General features: G+C 42.0%; 1 protein-coding gene across 1 annotated transcript in view; it reads left to right on the top strand.

Moving 5' to 3' along the window:
- Positions 1 to 11,472, top strand: part of fmn2a (formin 2a) — a gene marked incomplete at its 5' end in the record, with an annotated part of 47,001 nt that extends 35,529 nt beyond the window's left edge. The window contains 5 exons of the mRNA XM_083775045.1: positions 1,539 to 1,631; positions 7,074 to 7,125; positions 8,579 to 8,728; positions 10,288 to 10,369; positions 10,649 to 11,472. Coding sequence (XP_083631171.1) covers positions 1,539 to 1,631; positions 7,074 to 7,125; positions 8,579 to 8,728; positions 10,288 to 10,369; positions 10,649 to 10,675 — 404 coding nt within the window. The 3' untranslated portion in view covers positions 10,676 to 11,472. The remainder of the gene's footprint in view (positions 1 to 1,538; positions 1,632 to 7,073; positions 7,126 to 8,578; positions 8,729 to 10,287; positions 10,370 to 10,648) is intronic.
- Positions 11,473 to 13,086: the final 1,614 nt, after the last annotated feature.

The raw sequence follows: 13,086 nt of genomic DNA, 5'->3' as shown, positions 1-13,086 counted from the left end.
TTCATTATTCAGTCTCGGCTCACTCAGCACATCCAACACTTTCCAGCCATTCAGGGGCCTGCAGGTGGTAAAAAGCTAATGTACACAGTAAAATCCTCAGTGTTCATTTTACCTCTGAGAGTGTACACATGTAGCCTAACCAAATGGACTCGAAAGGGTCCATTAGGTTACATTTTTAGTCTTTTTTACACTATTGCCATTACAAATGGATAAATGAACACTGAGGCGTGCATGCGTGTGCTCATGTGTGTGTGTGTGTGTGTGTGTGTGTGTGTGTGTGTGTGTGTGTGTGTGTGTGTGTGTGTGTGTGTGTGTGTGTGTGTGCGTGTGCGTGTGCGTGTGTGCGCATACATGTGCCTGTGCGCCCGTGTGTGAGTGTGTGATGTGTCCTTGTGCGAGTGCATGTGCATGTGCGCACGTGTCCATGCGCCCGCAATACAAAGTGCATACCCATGTGCGAGTGAGTGTCTGCATGCTTGCTTTTCGATTGAGAATAATTCCCCAAGCCAGGTCTGTTCTCTATCACATTTTATGTATCTGTACTGCTAAACCAATCAGGTCTCTTATCCATGTTGTCTCGCCAAATATTGTTTTTCTCCCAGTTCAATCAATCATTTGGCTGCTCATTATTTGCAATTCATAAAAATGGAGTGGCCCATGAGGGACACTGACCTGCGTCCGCTTTGCCCCAAGTGGCAGTGGCGCATGATAGCCCAATACATAAACGCATCATCACATGCTCTAGCTAGCCCATTAGCCGGAGAAGCCAGCTGAGTGCTCTAGCAGACGCAGTCTTCGATGACAGCTGCCCGAGGGGGGTTTGGATAAGTAGGCGGCCCACAGAAATGTGCTTGGCCATCCTGAAGGACAGTAGCATTGCAGTGGAGCTAGCTTTCTCTGTACCTTCAGAGGAGGAGATACCATATGGTCTCACAATTACCATTCACCCAGTCCCCACCTCCTCATTCCCCATTTCCTTAGCCCCTCGTGGCCCCCTTCGCCTCAGAGGTCTTTAGCATGCGAGTTCTGGATCCATCATGGCTACAGATAGAGCGTGACTCTGGAGTTCTCCAGGGATCAAAGCACGAGCCTACCTCGCTCCTCAGGCCATCTTATGTTGCTTGTGTAGAAGTGGGATGGGTCATTAAGAGCTGTTGCTCTTATTCAGAAGGGTTCTATCAATGAATAGGATAAAATACCAGTGTGAAGCTGATATGGACATGCCACATATAGGCTCTGGCCTGACAGCATGTTCCGTGTTCGAATCCCGTTCATGACGACCTTTGCTGCATGTCTCTCCCTGTCAATCCCTCCCTCTTTCCTGTCCGTCTTCACTTCACTCAAAAGGCAGAAAAGCCAAAAACTAATATTGGGGGAAAAATGTAATTAAAAGAAAATATAGACTCTTAAGACTCTCAAGAGTTTGATAATAGAACAAAAACCCTAATTTAATAGATGCCAACATTCATGCTGGATGCAACACTGCTTTGCACCATCAGCAGGATTTTTCTACTCATGATCTTTCGTTATTCTTCCAGCATGCTCTGCGGAAACATTGAAAGTGTGTGCGGTGTCTTCCGAAGAAAACCTGCAACCATTCAAGCACAAGATGGATGAGTTTCTGAGCCAAGGTGAGCCCAGTTTTATCATATGAATATTCCAATTACTGTGGATAAAAGTAGGTTATGGCAATACATTTGTTTAAATTATTTGCATGTGTTAAATTAATGCATCTACAGTATTGTTATAACCAGTTTACATGGTTTTGTCATTAGTATAAATCAAGCAGGTTTCTTTTTCTGCATTCAGTGCCTTTGTCCTCTTTATCTGGTAATGGTTTACATGTGTGACAAAAAAGATGTTTAAGTGCTTAAGTAAATCAACAGATTGAGCATGCTTACTGCTTATGCCTACTGCAATTGGGGACCTCACGCACAAAGATGAAAACAATAAAGAACAAAATGTAAATGGCTTGAAAGTCAACAAATCACAGGGTAATGGTTAAGTAAATAGAACAATTATGAAAGTCATTACTGCTTAACATAAATTTTAGTCCTGGAACACTTGGGGGCATACAGCCATACACAAACAAATAGTGTTTTAGTTTAGTTTAGTGCTGTCAAAAACACATTACTGTGGAATACTTATTGTGAAAAGCACACCAGTGAACGATTATATAAAGAATACGTTTTAATTGAAAATGTTACACATTATGGCTTTTAAGTTCAACAAAGTAAAGACAAGGGTACCATCAAACCTGTCTAAACTTCATGCAATCTAAATAATATTCTTAGAACTTGTGGACTAGCAAACGGTACGTCTATCTAAATAACATATATAGATCATGCAGTGAACAACTAATCAACATAGCATCTATGAGTGCCACTGTAGGGGGTGAGGTAGAGTCTGAAGTGGTGAGTTTACAGACTGAGGTAGATCATCGGGAGCGAGTCTGCAGTGCTCACGGCAGACCCAATGTCTTACATGTGTTAGTAACATAAGCAATTCTATAACCGCTGTATCGCCTTAAGGGTATGATCGAATTATTACATGTATATAAATATGCTGAATGTAACTGGTCTTAATGTCACAGATTATGTCTTAATCGAATCATGCAAGATCCCAGAGTTACGTGCCTGTCAGCTTAGAAGCCCTTAAAATGACAAATGCAACGATGTTAGAAATTCATGTCACCCTGCTGATTTGTATTGTTCTACACTTGGCATAATGAATAACTAATACCTCAGAGAGGCCACACAATCCCTCTATGGTGTGAGAGCATCTGAAGTTGGCCATCAATCAACGCGCCATAAGTCTTCTGAAGAGTCCGCCTCGCCCTTCTTTCCAAGCCTGTCTCCCATTGCTTCCCTGGGTGATATACGCTGTTGTTTCCATGGGGATTCCTGTTTACCCTGGGGTGTATTGAATAACTCACAGCTATTGTTTCAAGTGTGTCTACCTGCAGTGATGGATTGCATCGGCACTTGGTAGCTGTGGCTTTTTATCTCGATCTCTGCCTTTTATAAAACAAACATGTATCTCTGGGCGGTCATAGAGGAGGATCCAGGATGGCCGAACATGAACCCGTCTCCATGCAGTTTGTACTGACTGCTGTGGAAAGACCTATAAGGGCAAAGGAAGAAAAGTCGTGTTAACCGCGATAAACTCTTGACTTGCACGATGCTCTTCATCTTCACTGAGCGTTGTAGGTCCTGTTCCTATCTTGGAACTTTTTTTTGGACTGTTTGTTGTCCCGCACTCTTGAAGGCCCCTCTTTCCCCCCATGAGGTTAATAATACTCTAGGAGAGATGTGGAGGTGCCTCCATTCTTCAGCCTTACTTTCTTTCCATCCCCAAATATCGGGGAATCAAATAAACACCTCGGAGTGCTGCCTTGACCAGGAGGACTGTTAAAACGGGGATGATGTATTAGTGGTGGAATGGAGGAGAGTGGAGAGTGGAGAGTTTGTGATGAATCTACTTCCAGAGTACTCCCCCTCTGTCCACCACGCTTGTTTTCCTTTCCACCTACACGGTGTGTTTGTCATCAGTTATCGCCCACTTCTCCCAGATCACTTCAGCAGCCATCATTAAGGCCGCTCCAAGACAGCATCTCTGCTGCTTTTAAATCCCTCGTTGCTCATTGTGACCTTTAATTTATACTATTTAAAGCTGCATTGTGTAATACTGCATGCAGCACCTACTGGCAAGCAAGGGGAAGTACATAACAGGCTGTTGTATTCTCAAACAAGGAAAGCTAAGTAGGCAACTCTCCCCCTCCCCTGCTACATGTCCCCCTGGCTTTAACATTTCCTGTCCATCAAAAAAATGAGGGAAACAACTCAGACACTGGCAGTCAAAGTGAGACAAACTTGGCTATACCGGCAGGCTGTTTTGTTATCTGTAAGTATAGTATAGTATAGTATAGTATAGTATAGTATAGTATAGTATAGTATAGTATAGTATAGTATAGTATAGTATATGAATCTAGCAATCAAAAAGTTAAATAGGTTATTCTTTTTTGCATGGATAGCGATCATGAACGGCCGTCACGCACATTGCATTTAGAAATAATTGCATAGGATTCAGTAGAGGGAATCATATAAGGGAGAAGAGAGTTTGAAGAGTAAGGGAGGTTCCAAGGTGTTTCAACAAATCTGGCAGGACTTTTGGGGAGAGGCGCCCACCGGAGGAGCTCCCTCCAGAGGAACTCACAGTTGGGCTTAATTTTAGAAAGCGGGGGAAAACAACAACATGGAAGGCCGGCATGTGCACATATTTGACCCGGTATAGAGCTATGTCTCAATAAAACCTCTCGGGCCTTGTGATGATCAAAAATATTGCACAATTCCACTTTAACTCTGGGATGCATGTACTGTAACATCACTCACGAAACAGTGCCTCCATGGTGAATTTGTATTCAGCAATGTGGTCTTTTTCAAATTCAGCAGTGTGTATCTGTCATGTCTACCAAACGTCTCGCGAGCCCGCTTTCATCTCCGCAATCTGACGTTTACAACAATATTGGGATATTGTGATCCACTTCAAAGGTGTAAGAGTCAGTTTGTTATGCTTGCTTTAACATAACACGCACAAATGTCATTCTTTGTGTTACGTTGGCTTTGAGGTCCGGCTACATTCAGTTGACTGTGACCAATCTTTTTGAAGGACCCAGCATACGGGCCCCCTTTCCAAGTGCTTTTGTATTCAAATGAGAGCGTAATGTGGAGCATATGTTCTCCCCGCCGTATCACTCACTGTCCTTGAGTTTCAGTTTTAAAGGAAGTGTATAGATGAAAGCATGTCTCCCATCTCTCCCTCCCTCCCTCCCTCTCTCTCTCTCTCTCTCTCTCTCTCTCTCTCTCTCTCTCTCTCTCTCTCTCCGAGAAATATGGGAGCTCTTCCTTTGATGCAAATGATGAGGTTTGTCCTGTGAGAGCACAGTCTACAATGTAATATGAACATATGACTCGGTAGGCTCCAGACTGGAATTCTCGGGGTGCCTCTGTTGCGGCGGCAAAAAAAGAGCGACAGCCAAAAATGTCTTTATTTTTGTTATTTCTGTAATTACAAAAAAAGAAAGGAAATATAAAAAAAAGGGAGAAAAAGCAGTAAAAAAAAGAAAACGGGGTTAAATAGTTTCTGGCTCCACAGTTTCGACCACTCCTTGTTTATTTTCTGACCATGAAACCAACCACAGAATAACAGTGGGAGCGGACTTGTTGGAGCTCTGCTGTTTGGTCTAGCTCGATTTTCCCCGCTCGCTTCGCAAATTCTCATGCATGCAATGCTTTGATGGAGCCTCTGTGACTAGCAAGGGAGACCATTGGCCACGTGATAATCTGTTTCTGATGGACATAAAGATTACTAAAGCTGGTGGCGTACTCGATTCAGTTTTTCACTGATTACCGCCCTAGCCGGGGCAGGATGTCAACACCAGTAGGCCGGTTGTTGTCATGGGGCTAATGAGCCAAATAAAGGTTTGTTGAATTCTGTCAGAAGTCATCTACATCAATAGGTTGTGTGGGCTTGAATTTGTATTCGCCTGACAAGATTTTCTTTTTCCAGTCGAATGTCCTACTGGGCATTCGACTGGGTTTACCAAAAGCGTCTTAGATCACTTTCCAAGGTGTGTGTGTGCCCGCCCAGGAACAGCAGAGCAAATTGATGGTCCTCCTGCCGATATGTCAGAAATCCTTAGAAGTAACTCTGGCATCAATTACACAGAGCCATCAGATATTCCCGGGATAAGAGTGGACCGGAGATCCACGCCAGGAAAGATTCCCTATCCCTTCTGCTGTCATGGCTGTCCTGCAAAGATATATATCGAGGCCATGGGTCAATGCTGATCATTTGACGGTTTGAGGCGGCGGTGGCGGCGGTTTAGATTCATGCTGCCGAGCAGGCAAACTGGGAAAGAGTTTAGCGTGAAACCTTTTGACCGTCATACCGGACGATGATGAGTGTATGCAGGTATATAAGTCGGCACCGACAAACTCTCAGTATGACCGTTTCAGAAATCAGTATATTGTTTTCCCAGAATAAGGAAAGGAAATAAAATAAAAGCTGGATTGACATGATGACATATCTTTAGGGCATTTAGGAGGAAATCTGGAAAATGGGCTAGCGGTTCCCCTCTGGCATTTTCCTGACTGAGTCTGTCACAGTTGACTGCTGTCCTCTTATATCATAATTTATAACACAGTCAAATGATCCTGATGACCCACCGAGATAAGTGCTGGAAACGTCTACTGGTGCGCACCATAGTGCCTCTTTTTTCTCCCTCTCCATCTGCTTCTCTCTCTCTCCCCTGCTTACACACACACACACACACACACACACACACACACACACACACACACACACACACACACACACACACTTATCCATTTGATGTAACCCTACACAAAGAGGCACTTGTCCAGCAATCTGCAGTACTCATTTGTCAGTTTTGTAACATTAGACGGTGTGAGACTGAATAACCTGTAGTGGCACATCGCTGACCTTGTTAAAGACTGTTGACATGAGTAAAGGTTCATTTTCCCGTGAGCATCCATCACACCCATCCTATAGGCTCCGCTCACTCCACTGGCTTCCCGTCTCTTCGACGGTCGAATACACGATATCCCTGCTAACTCATCAATGCATCCACGGCAACACTCCTTCTTACGCCTATACCTCAAGGAATTCGTCTCCCTAAAACCCTTAACTTGCAGCCACCGCTCTTCAAACACTGAATCATCACGGAATCAAATGGACCCTTTCATAGTTAACCCATTAAACCAGGAAAGCATCTGTGTTGTTTTAGATGTTTGCTTTGGCTATTAAAAAATAACAGATATACAAGCTGCGAAGCTTCACGGCACGACGTGACGCGCTGCGAGCTTGTGCATAATGCTATTTTTTAACATCTTGAAAGTATGAGAACTATTGATTTAGAAGGCATTATTTGTAGAATCTGCCTTAATTCTTAATGGGTTAAATGAACACTCAGGATTTTTGAGTGTGGCCCCAATCCTGCATTTACAGGTAAGCACTTCTGTACTCTAATCAAAATGTCTCCTCCTTTACAGCCAAAACAGAGCTGGAGGCTCGGGAGCAACAGCTGTCTGACACGCAAAAGATGTAAGAGAGTTCTTTATTCCATGGATCTTTCAAAATGTACAATGTATTTTCTATCCCAAAAATGTATTTTTTGGCATAGAAAATAACGTGAGATTCAAGATTGAAGATCTTGACCCGTTGTAACATCAATAATACACTTTTACAAATAAATAATAATAGTAGCACTAATAAGAAAGAAAACAAATACTTAGCTTGGTCGTGCTAAATATTATCCATGCGTGTATACGGCATATGTACATTTATGTTGTGTTTGTTTGTCCAGTCTTGATATGCAAAATGTCATGCCACGTGCCAGTGTGCGGGGGGGGGGGGGGGGGGGGGGGGGCTTTGCTGACAATAGAATTAAATGCTTGCTGTCTTGAACATATTATGTTCTAAATCGTCACTAAGGTTATGTATGCTCTAGCGGCAGTTTGTCGACATTTACAGGTCTCCGCGGGTTATTTCAGTTACACAGTATAGGTGGAGGTCGTCAAAGAGGGCCGCAAGGTAGACGAGAGGCCCCTTGTGTGGTGTCTGCGTTGTTTATCTAAGCAGAGCCAGAGTAGACAGCCTTGGCTCCAGGCTTCTGTTAACACTGGCTAGGAATGTGTTCCTGTAGCGCACTCCAAACAATGAGAACCCAACAACCTGTCCGCTGTATTGATCAACCTCCGAGGGCCATAGCATTTGTCACTTTCACTGGAGCTCGCTCTTCTTATCACCAACGCACCCTCGCTGCTCACTGTGTTTATCTGCTGTCCCTGTGCCTGTTCACACTGTCAAGCCCTGTGTGTCCATTGAACTCCTACCTCTACCTGTAATAAGGGGCCATTTGTCTCAACTTGCGTGCGCGTGCGTGTGTGAGTGCGTGTGTGTGTGTGTGTGTGTGTGCAATACAGCACACATGCATTTGTACATAGTGGCAGAAGTATATTGTTAAAACATATTTGTATAACACTTCATTAAAACACGTACAATACCAAATCAATTAAATGTTTATCAAAATGTGTGTCTTTATTATTTTGCCATTGATTGAAAGTAGTGTTTAGGTTCTCAGAATAATGACACTATCAGCTACTGTAAGCTAAAAAGTGATCTTTAAATTAATTTGTAAATCAGTCGATATCTATCACAGATGCTAACATGAGTAAATACATACACAGTCACACACAAAAATAGCACTGAGATATGCGTGTAAAGCAGTGCCAATAGGTTTAATTTTAGCCCTGAAATTGGCAGACAATAAAATCTGTGTTTGCCTTGAAATGCTCAGTCATCTTCGGTGTGTATTTTTACATACTGCTACCGTACAATGAGCCTGGAAAAAAAACAAAACCACATATACAAAATCATTATCCTGATATTAGCTTTCACATTTTAGCATTTTGGCATGAAGCTGCCGGGTTTCACAATGACTCATTTTGTAATATTTTGGTCTTGTGGGCTTTTCTTTTTTGTTCTCTGTCCTCAGCTTCTTGGAGCTGAGCGTGTTCTTTTCTGTCAGGCCCAAGGCGGGCGAGAAAGAGGTCTCTCCAAACACCTTGTTCTCGGTCTGGCACGAGTTCTCCACCGATTTCAAAGAGCAGTGGAAGAAGGAGAACAAGCGGATGTTAAAGGAACGGTGAGCAGATGCTGCAGAGGCGGAATATTGATATTGAGTTTGAACGCAACATATTGTTGTGCTTTGCACAGTTCCTTACGTTTAAAAATGTCATGACCAAGCTGGACTTGGATTGAATCCCATCAGAGTTTTCGCTCTTTTATTAAGATATGATAGCAGACAGACAGGAACCTGAGGGCAAAGAGGGGGGAGGGGAACCTTTATTAATCCTAGGGGAAATGCAGTCCTCCTGGCACCACTATGAAACAATATGTTACAGGTGGGTGAACATGTACAGATGTGTAGTAACACTAGTAACAAAAATCACACCCGTGTGAAGTGAGGGGCGCTAATATATTAAAGTCTAACTCATGTTGATTAGGTGATGTAATGGTGATGTAAAACAAACTGTGCCAACACAAACATTAAATTCTCTTTATTTTGAATGGCATTTAATGTTTGTGTTAGGGACAAGATGACGTAAATGTTCCCTTCATTGTCAATGGCGTTTTTAAAACAAACATTGAACTAAAAACAAACATTAAACCTGTATATAGGAGGGGCTAGCGCCCCTCAAAATATATATCATAATTTATATCATATGATATAAATTATAAATATATAAATTTGCCCAAAGCAGGGACACCAGGGTTAAGTGGTACAAAATATTGAGTCCATCTCGTGCTTACTGAAGATTCTATCAGTCATTCAAATTCATGGAGGGAACACAGCTGAAATGACCCAGATCGTTCTCTTCACCCCGGTAATGAAAAGAACACATGCAGGATCCAGTTAGCTTCCAGTGGTTCGATGGGTCTGAAGATACCACTGCTAATGTCAACAGCAGGCTAATTGGTCCATTATGCTGAATGAAGATGGAATGGAGATACAGTATTTGTAACGAAAAGCACAATATCATGAGCTTTGCTTATTCTGTAGGAGTACTAATTTGTAGTTACTCTTTGCCCTTCGTTTTAGGCCAACATCCCAATTCTCTCTCACCCCCCCCCCCCCTCTCTGTATTATTAATACTGTATTAGCGTTCCCCTTTAACATACATTTACACATTTTTATGTTATTAGTCACAGTACACAGATGCCAATACAATGTTTATTTTTCCTTTGTAACACTAATGACTAGTGACACTTCTGGCTCTGTCCATGCAGTAGTAAACTATGGGTGCGTCATTTCAAATAGCAAGTGATGAGACATAACTTCCTCATGTCCAAACACCACCAACACATGGTCAACGTCTGATCCGTCTCACTGCTGGACCTGAAAGAGTGTGTGTGTGTGTGTGTGTGTGTGTGTGTGTGTGTGTGTGTGTGTGTGTGTGTGTGTGTGTGTGTGTGTGTGTGTGTGTGTGTGTGTGTGTGTGTGTGTGTGTGTGTGTGTGTGTGTGTGTGTGTGTGTGTGTGTGTGTGTGTGTGTGTGTGTTTAAAGCACCACTTTATTGGCAAAACATGACAAGATTTCAACCCTCTATAGGCCCTTGGGATCTTCTTCTGGTCAATGTGTTAGTGTGTGCCTCCCATTATGGATGCTTGCTAAGTAACAGACTGATGAAAATGTTCTTCCAGGGTCAAAATGGCAGAGGAGTGCTTCAAACAGGCGAAGGAGAAGGCCGCTTACAATGTCAAACCCAAACACGCGACTGGAATAGTACGTCTACACTCTTCTTTCTCTTATCCTCAAATCCTGTGTGTGCCCACTTTGTTTCTAGTGCTTACTGTTTTCCTACCACCCACAGCCCTGTCCCTTCTACTCGTTCTTGTTGAATCAACGCAAATCTCTTCCTCACCTCGCTGCCTCCATACCACACCGACACCTGTCAGTGTGTTAGAGAAACAAAATGCCTGGCTGTGTGTTAACATGTTAAGATGACTGACGGGGCTCGCTGCTATAAATAACTCCAACCTGTCCTTGTTCTTTGCTCCACAGAAAGCCAAGTTGGGTCAAAAGATCTGAAGCAGAAGCTTTATCATCGCCATGTGCATTTGCACAAGCCAGAGAGGTTTCGCTCAAATCTGACTGTGTCTCACCGGTAATATTTTACGGTGGCGTTTGTAGGTTTCGTTTTTAACTGCTTTGGGCCTGCTGTTTGTTTGCTAGGTGGTCCTGAGAGATTATCTTTACTAGAATGTGATGGACAGGTGCAAAGCTTTTACATTCCACTATTTGATAGGACCCATGGACTTTACGAGTCCATGGGTGCTCCTGAAAGACATCCGAAAGTTAGTTAGATTTAGGTGGGCTCAGTGCCAGAATTTTGCTTGTTAAAATGTGAAATATGAAGTCATATCCAGCCTTTCCATACTATTTTATAAGCCCTGGGTAGCCTGTATCCTTCTTTACCGCAATTTTCAAGTCCGGTTGCAGTAAAGTCAATCATGTTTTCCAAAAACTAAAAGATGGACTACTACCACTCTCGTCCCCCTGGCCTGTACACCTCATTCTGTCCTACGTGGAGAGGAAACACAAGCGTTTGCGTTTATTAACCCATAGATCAGCTGCCAGACAGCGAGTGCCTTAAAGCACAGTGAAGTCGTCAAGTGAGCCCTGTAAATAAAAAGATTAGCTTGAAACATTATTACAGTATACCTGTAATGACATGAACCTGTCTTTCTTCACAACATGCTGAATCATGACAAATATTCTACAGCTGAGACAATCGTACAGGTAAGCCTCATCTAGCGGGATGAAACTTAACGTATTTAAGAGCACAGTAGTAATTATAGAATATAGAATACTACCTATAATTAATGAAGTTTGCAAAAACTGCTTAACATCCTTGTTGAGGCTCCGTATCCTTTTCTATTTTTTAAGTGGTGCAGCCACTCCAATGAAAAGCAATGTGTGTCCCTATGTCTGTCTTCTGTTTAGGGTCCCTATTTCATATAAAAGGATCATGTATTTCAACAGTGTGATCTTACAGTGTGTCAATATTGTATTTGTTATTATGTTATGTTATATTATACGTAATATCTTATGTAATTAGTTGCTGATCCCTTTCCTGTGAATGTGAGAACTGATGCTGATGTCCATGTCCTCTGAGAGTATACAAATGTAACCACACACCCGACAGGGTCTATCTATTTGGTTACATTTGCATTATCATGGAGCAAGACACAGTAAAAGCCAGACTGTCAATTTAACTCTGAAGGTCCTTTTACACACACACAAAAAAGTACTAATCACAGAACACTAATATTACACATGATAAAAGCAACATAGTTTCTAATATTATATGCGATAAAGCATATAACGGAATTACTTTTCCATGCTTCCACACTGTGAATAAGGCAGCATAAACCTGTATGAATGAGGCATCAACTATAATAGTTTTCTGATGCGAAATATTCGCTGGCGAGTATATCGCATTTCTTTATTTAGTCGCCACATCTCCTTTGTGTAAAGGCCTGGAATATGTAAACGTGGACCCATAAAAGACTTATAGGGATATTTCACTTTCACTTCATTTTATCACTTAATGTTATCATTTTATCATCAACTCAGGCTTTTGGGAGCACCCCGGGCAGTTGCTTGATTCAGTATTTAGATATTTGATATTCATTTTATCAGACACTTCCTATACAAACCCATTGTGACTTCAAACTCAATTTTAACCATATTATTTATCACCATTGAAAACACCTGTTCTTGGTTCTGGTGACTCATGTTGTCCTTTCAATACGTGAGGAGGTCTTATGTAACTATGAGTCACCAGAAGCAAGGACAGGTGTTTTCGATGAATCTATAATGAGTTTGAAGTTACAATGGCGTTTGCATACTGTAGGGATGGTGGCTGGGCGTGTCTGGTAACATTAATATTACATTTAAAAACTGTCTGGGGTGTTCCCAAAAGCCTGAGTAGATGATAAAATTAGAAAAAATAGAGTCTGCAACACTGGTATGAAAAACTGAAGTTCCTGAAGAAGATCCTAAGGGATCGAAACGTTGAATCAAATAAACCAGTGGAGCTGAGTTTTTCATACCAGTGTTGCAGACTCTATTTTTTCTATTGTACTGCCTTTTGTCTAGCACCTGGGCTAGAGTGGAGGTGCATGCTCTATTTCCTTTGTTAGATGATAAAATTACCCTTTTAAAAAGAATATATATATATATATATATATATCCCTTTAAATTGACACTCCGGACTTTACTGTATCATCTCATGTGACTCCCATGTGCAATAACAACAGTTGAGTGTTTCTCAGTAAATGCCTTTAACCATGAAAATATACTATTTATTGAATAATAGAATAAAACAAATCTAAGTAACATGTTTTGTACGAATGTTTGTGAGGTGTCCAAACAGTACTGCCAGACATTGCAAGAAATGCATGCACTCAAAACACCACTGAGTTTTATATGAAATA

The sequence above is a fragment of the Protomyctophum parallelum genome (assembly GCF_964188405.1).
Source record: "Protomyctophum parallelum genome assembly, chromosome: 10".
NCBI lineage: Eukaryota > Metazoa > Chordata > Actinopteri > Myctophiformes > Myctophidae > Protomyctophum > Protomyctophum parallelum.
The sequence above is the reverse complement of the archived record's forward strand: the minus strand, read 5'-3'. Positions and strand labels throughout refer to the sequence as shown.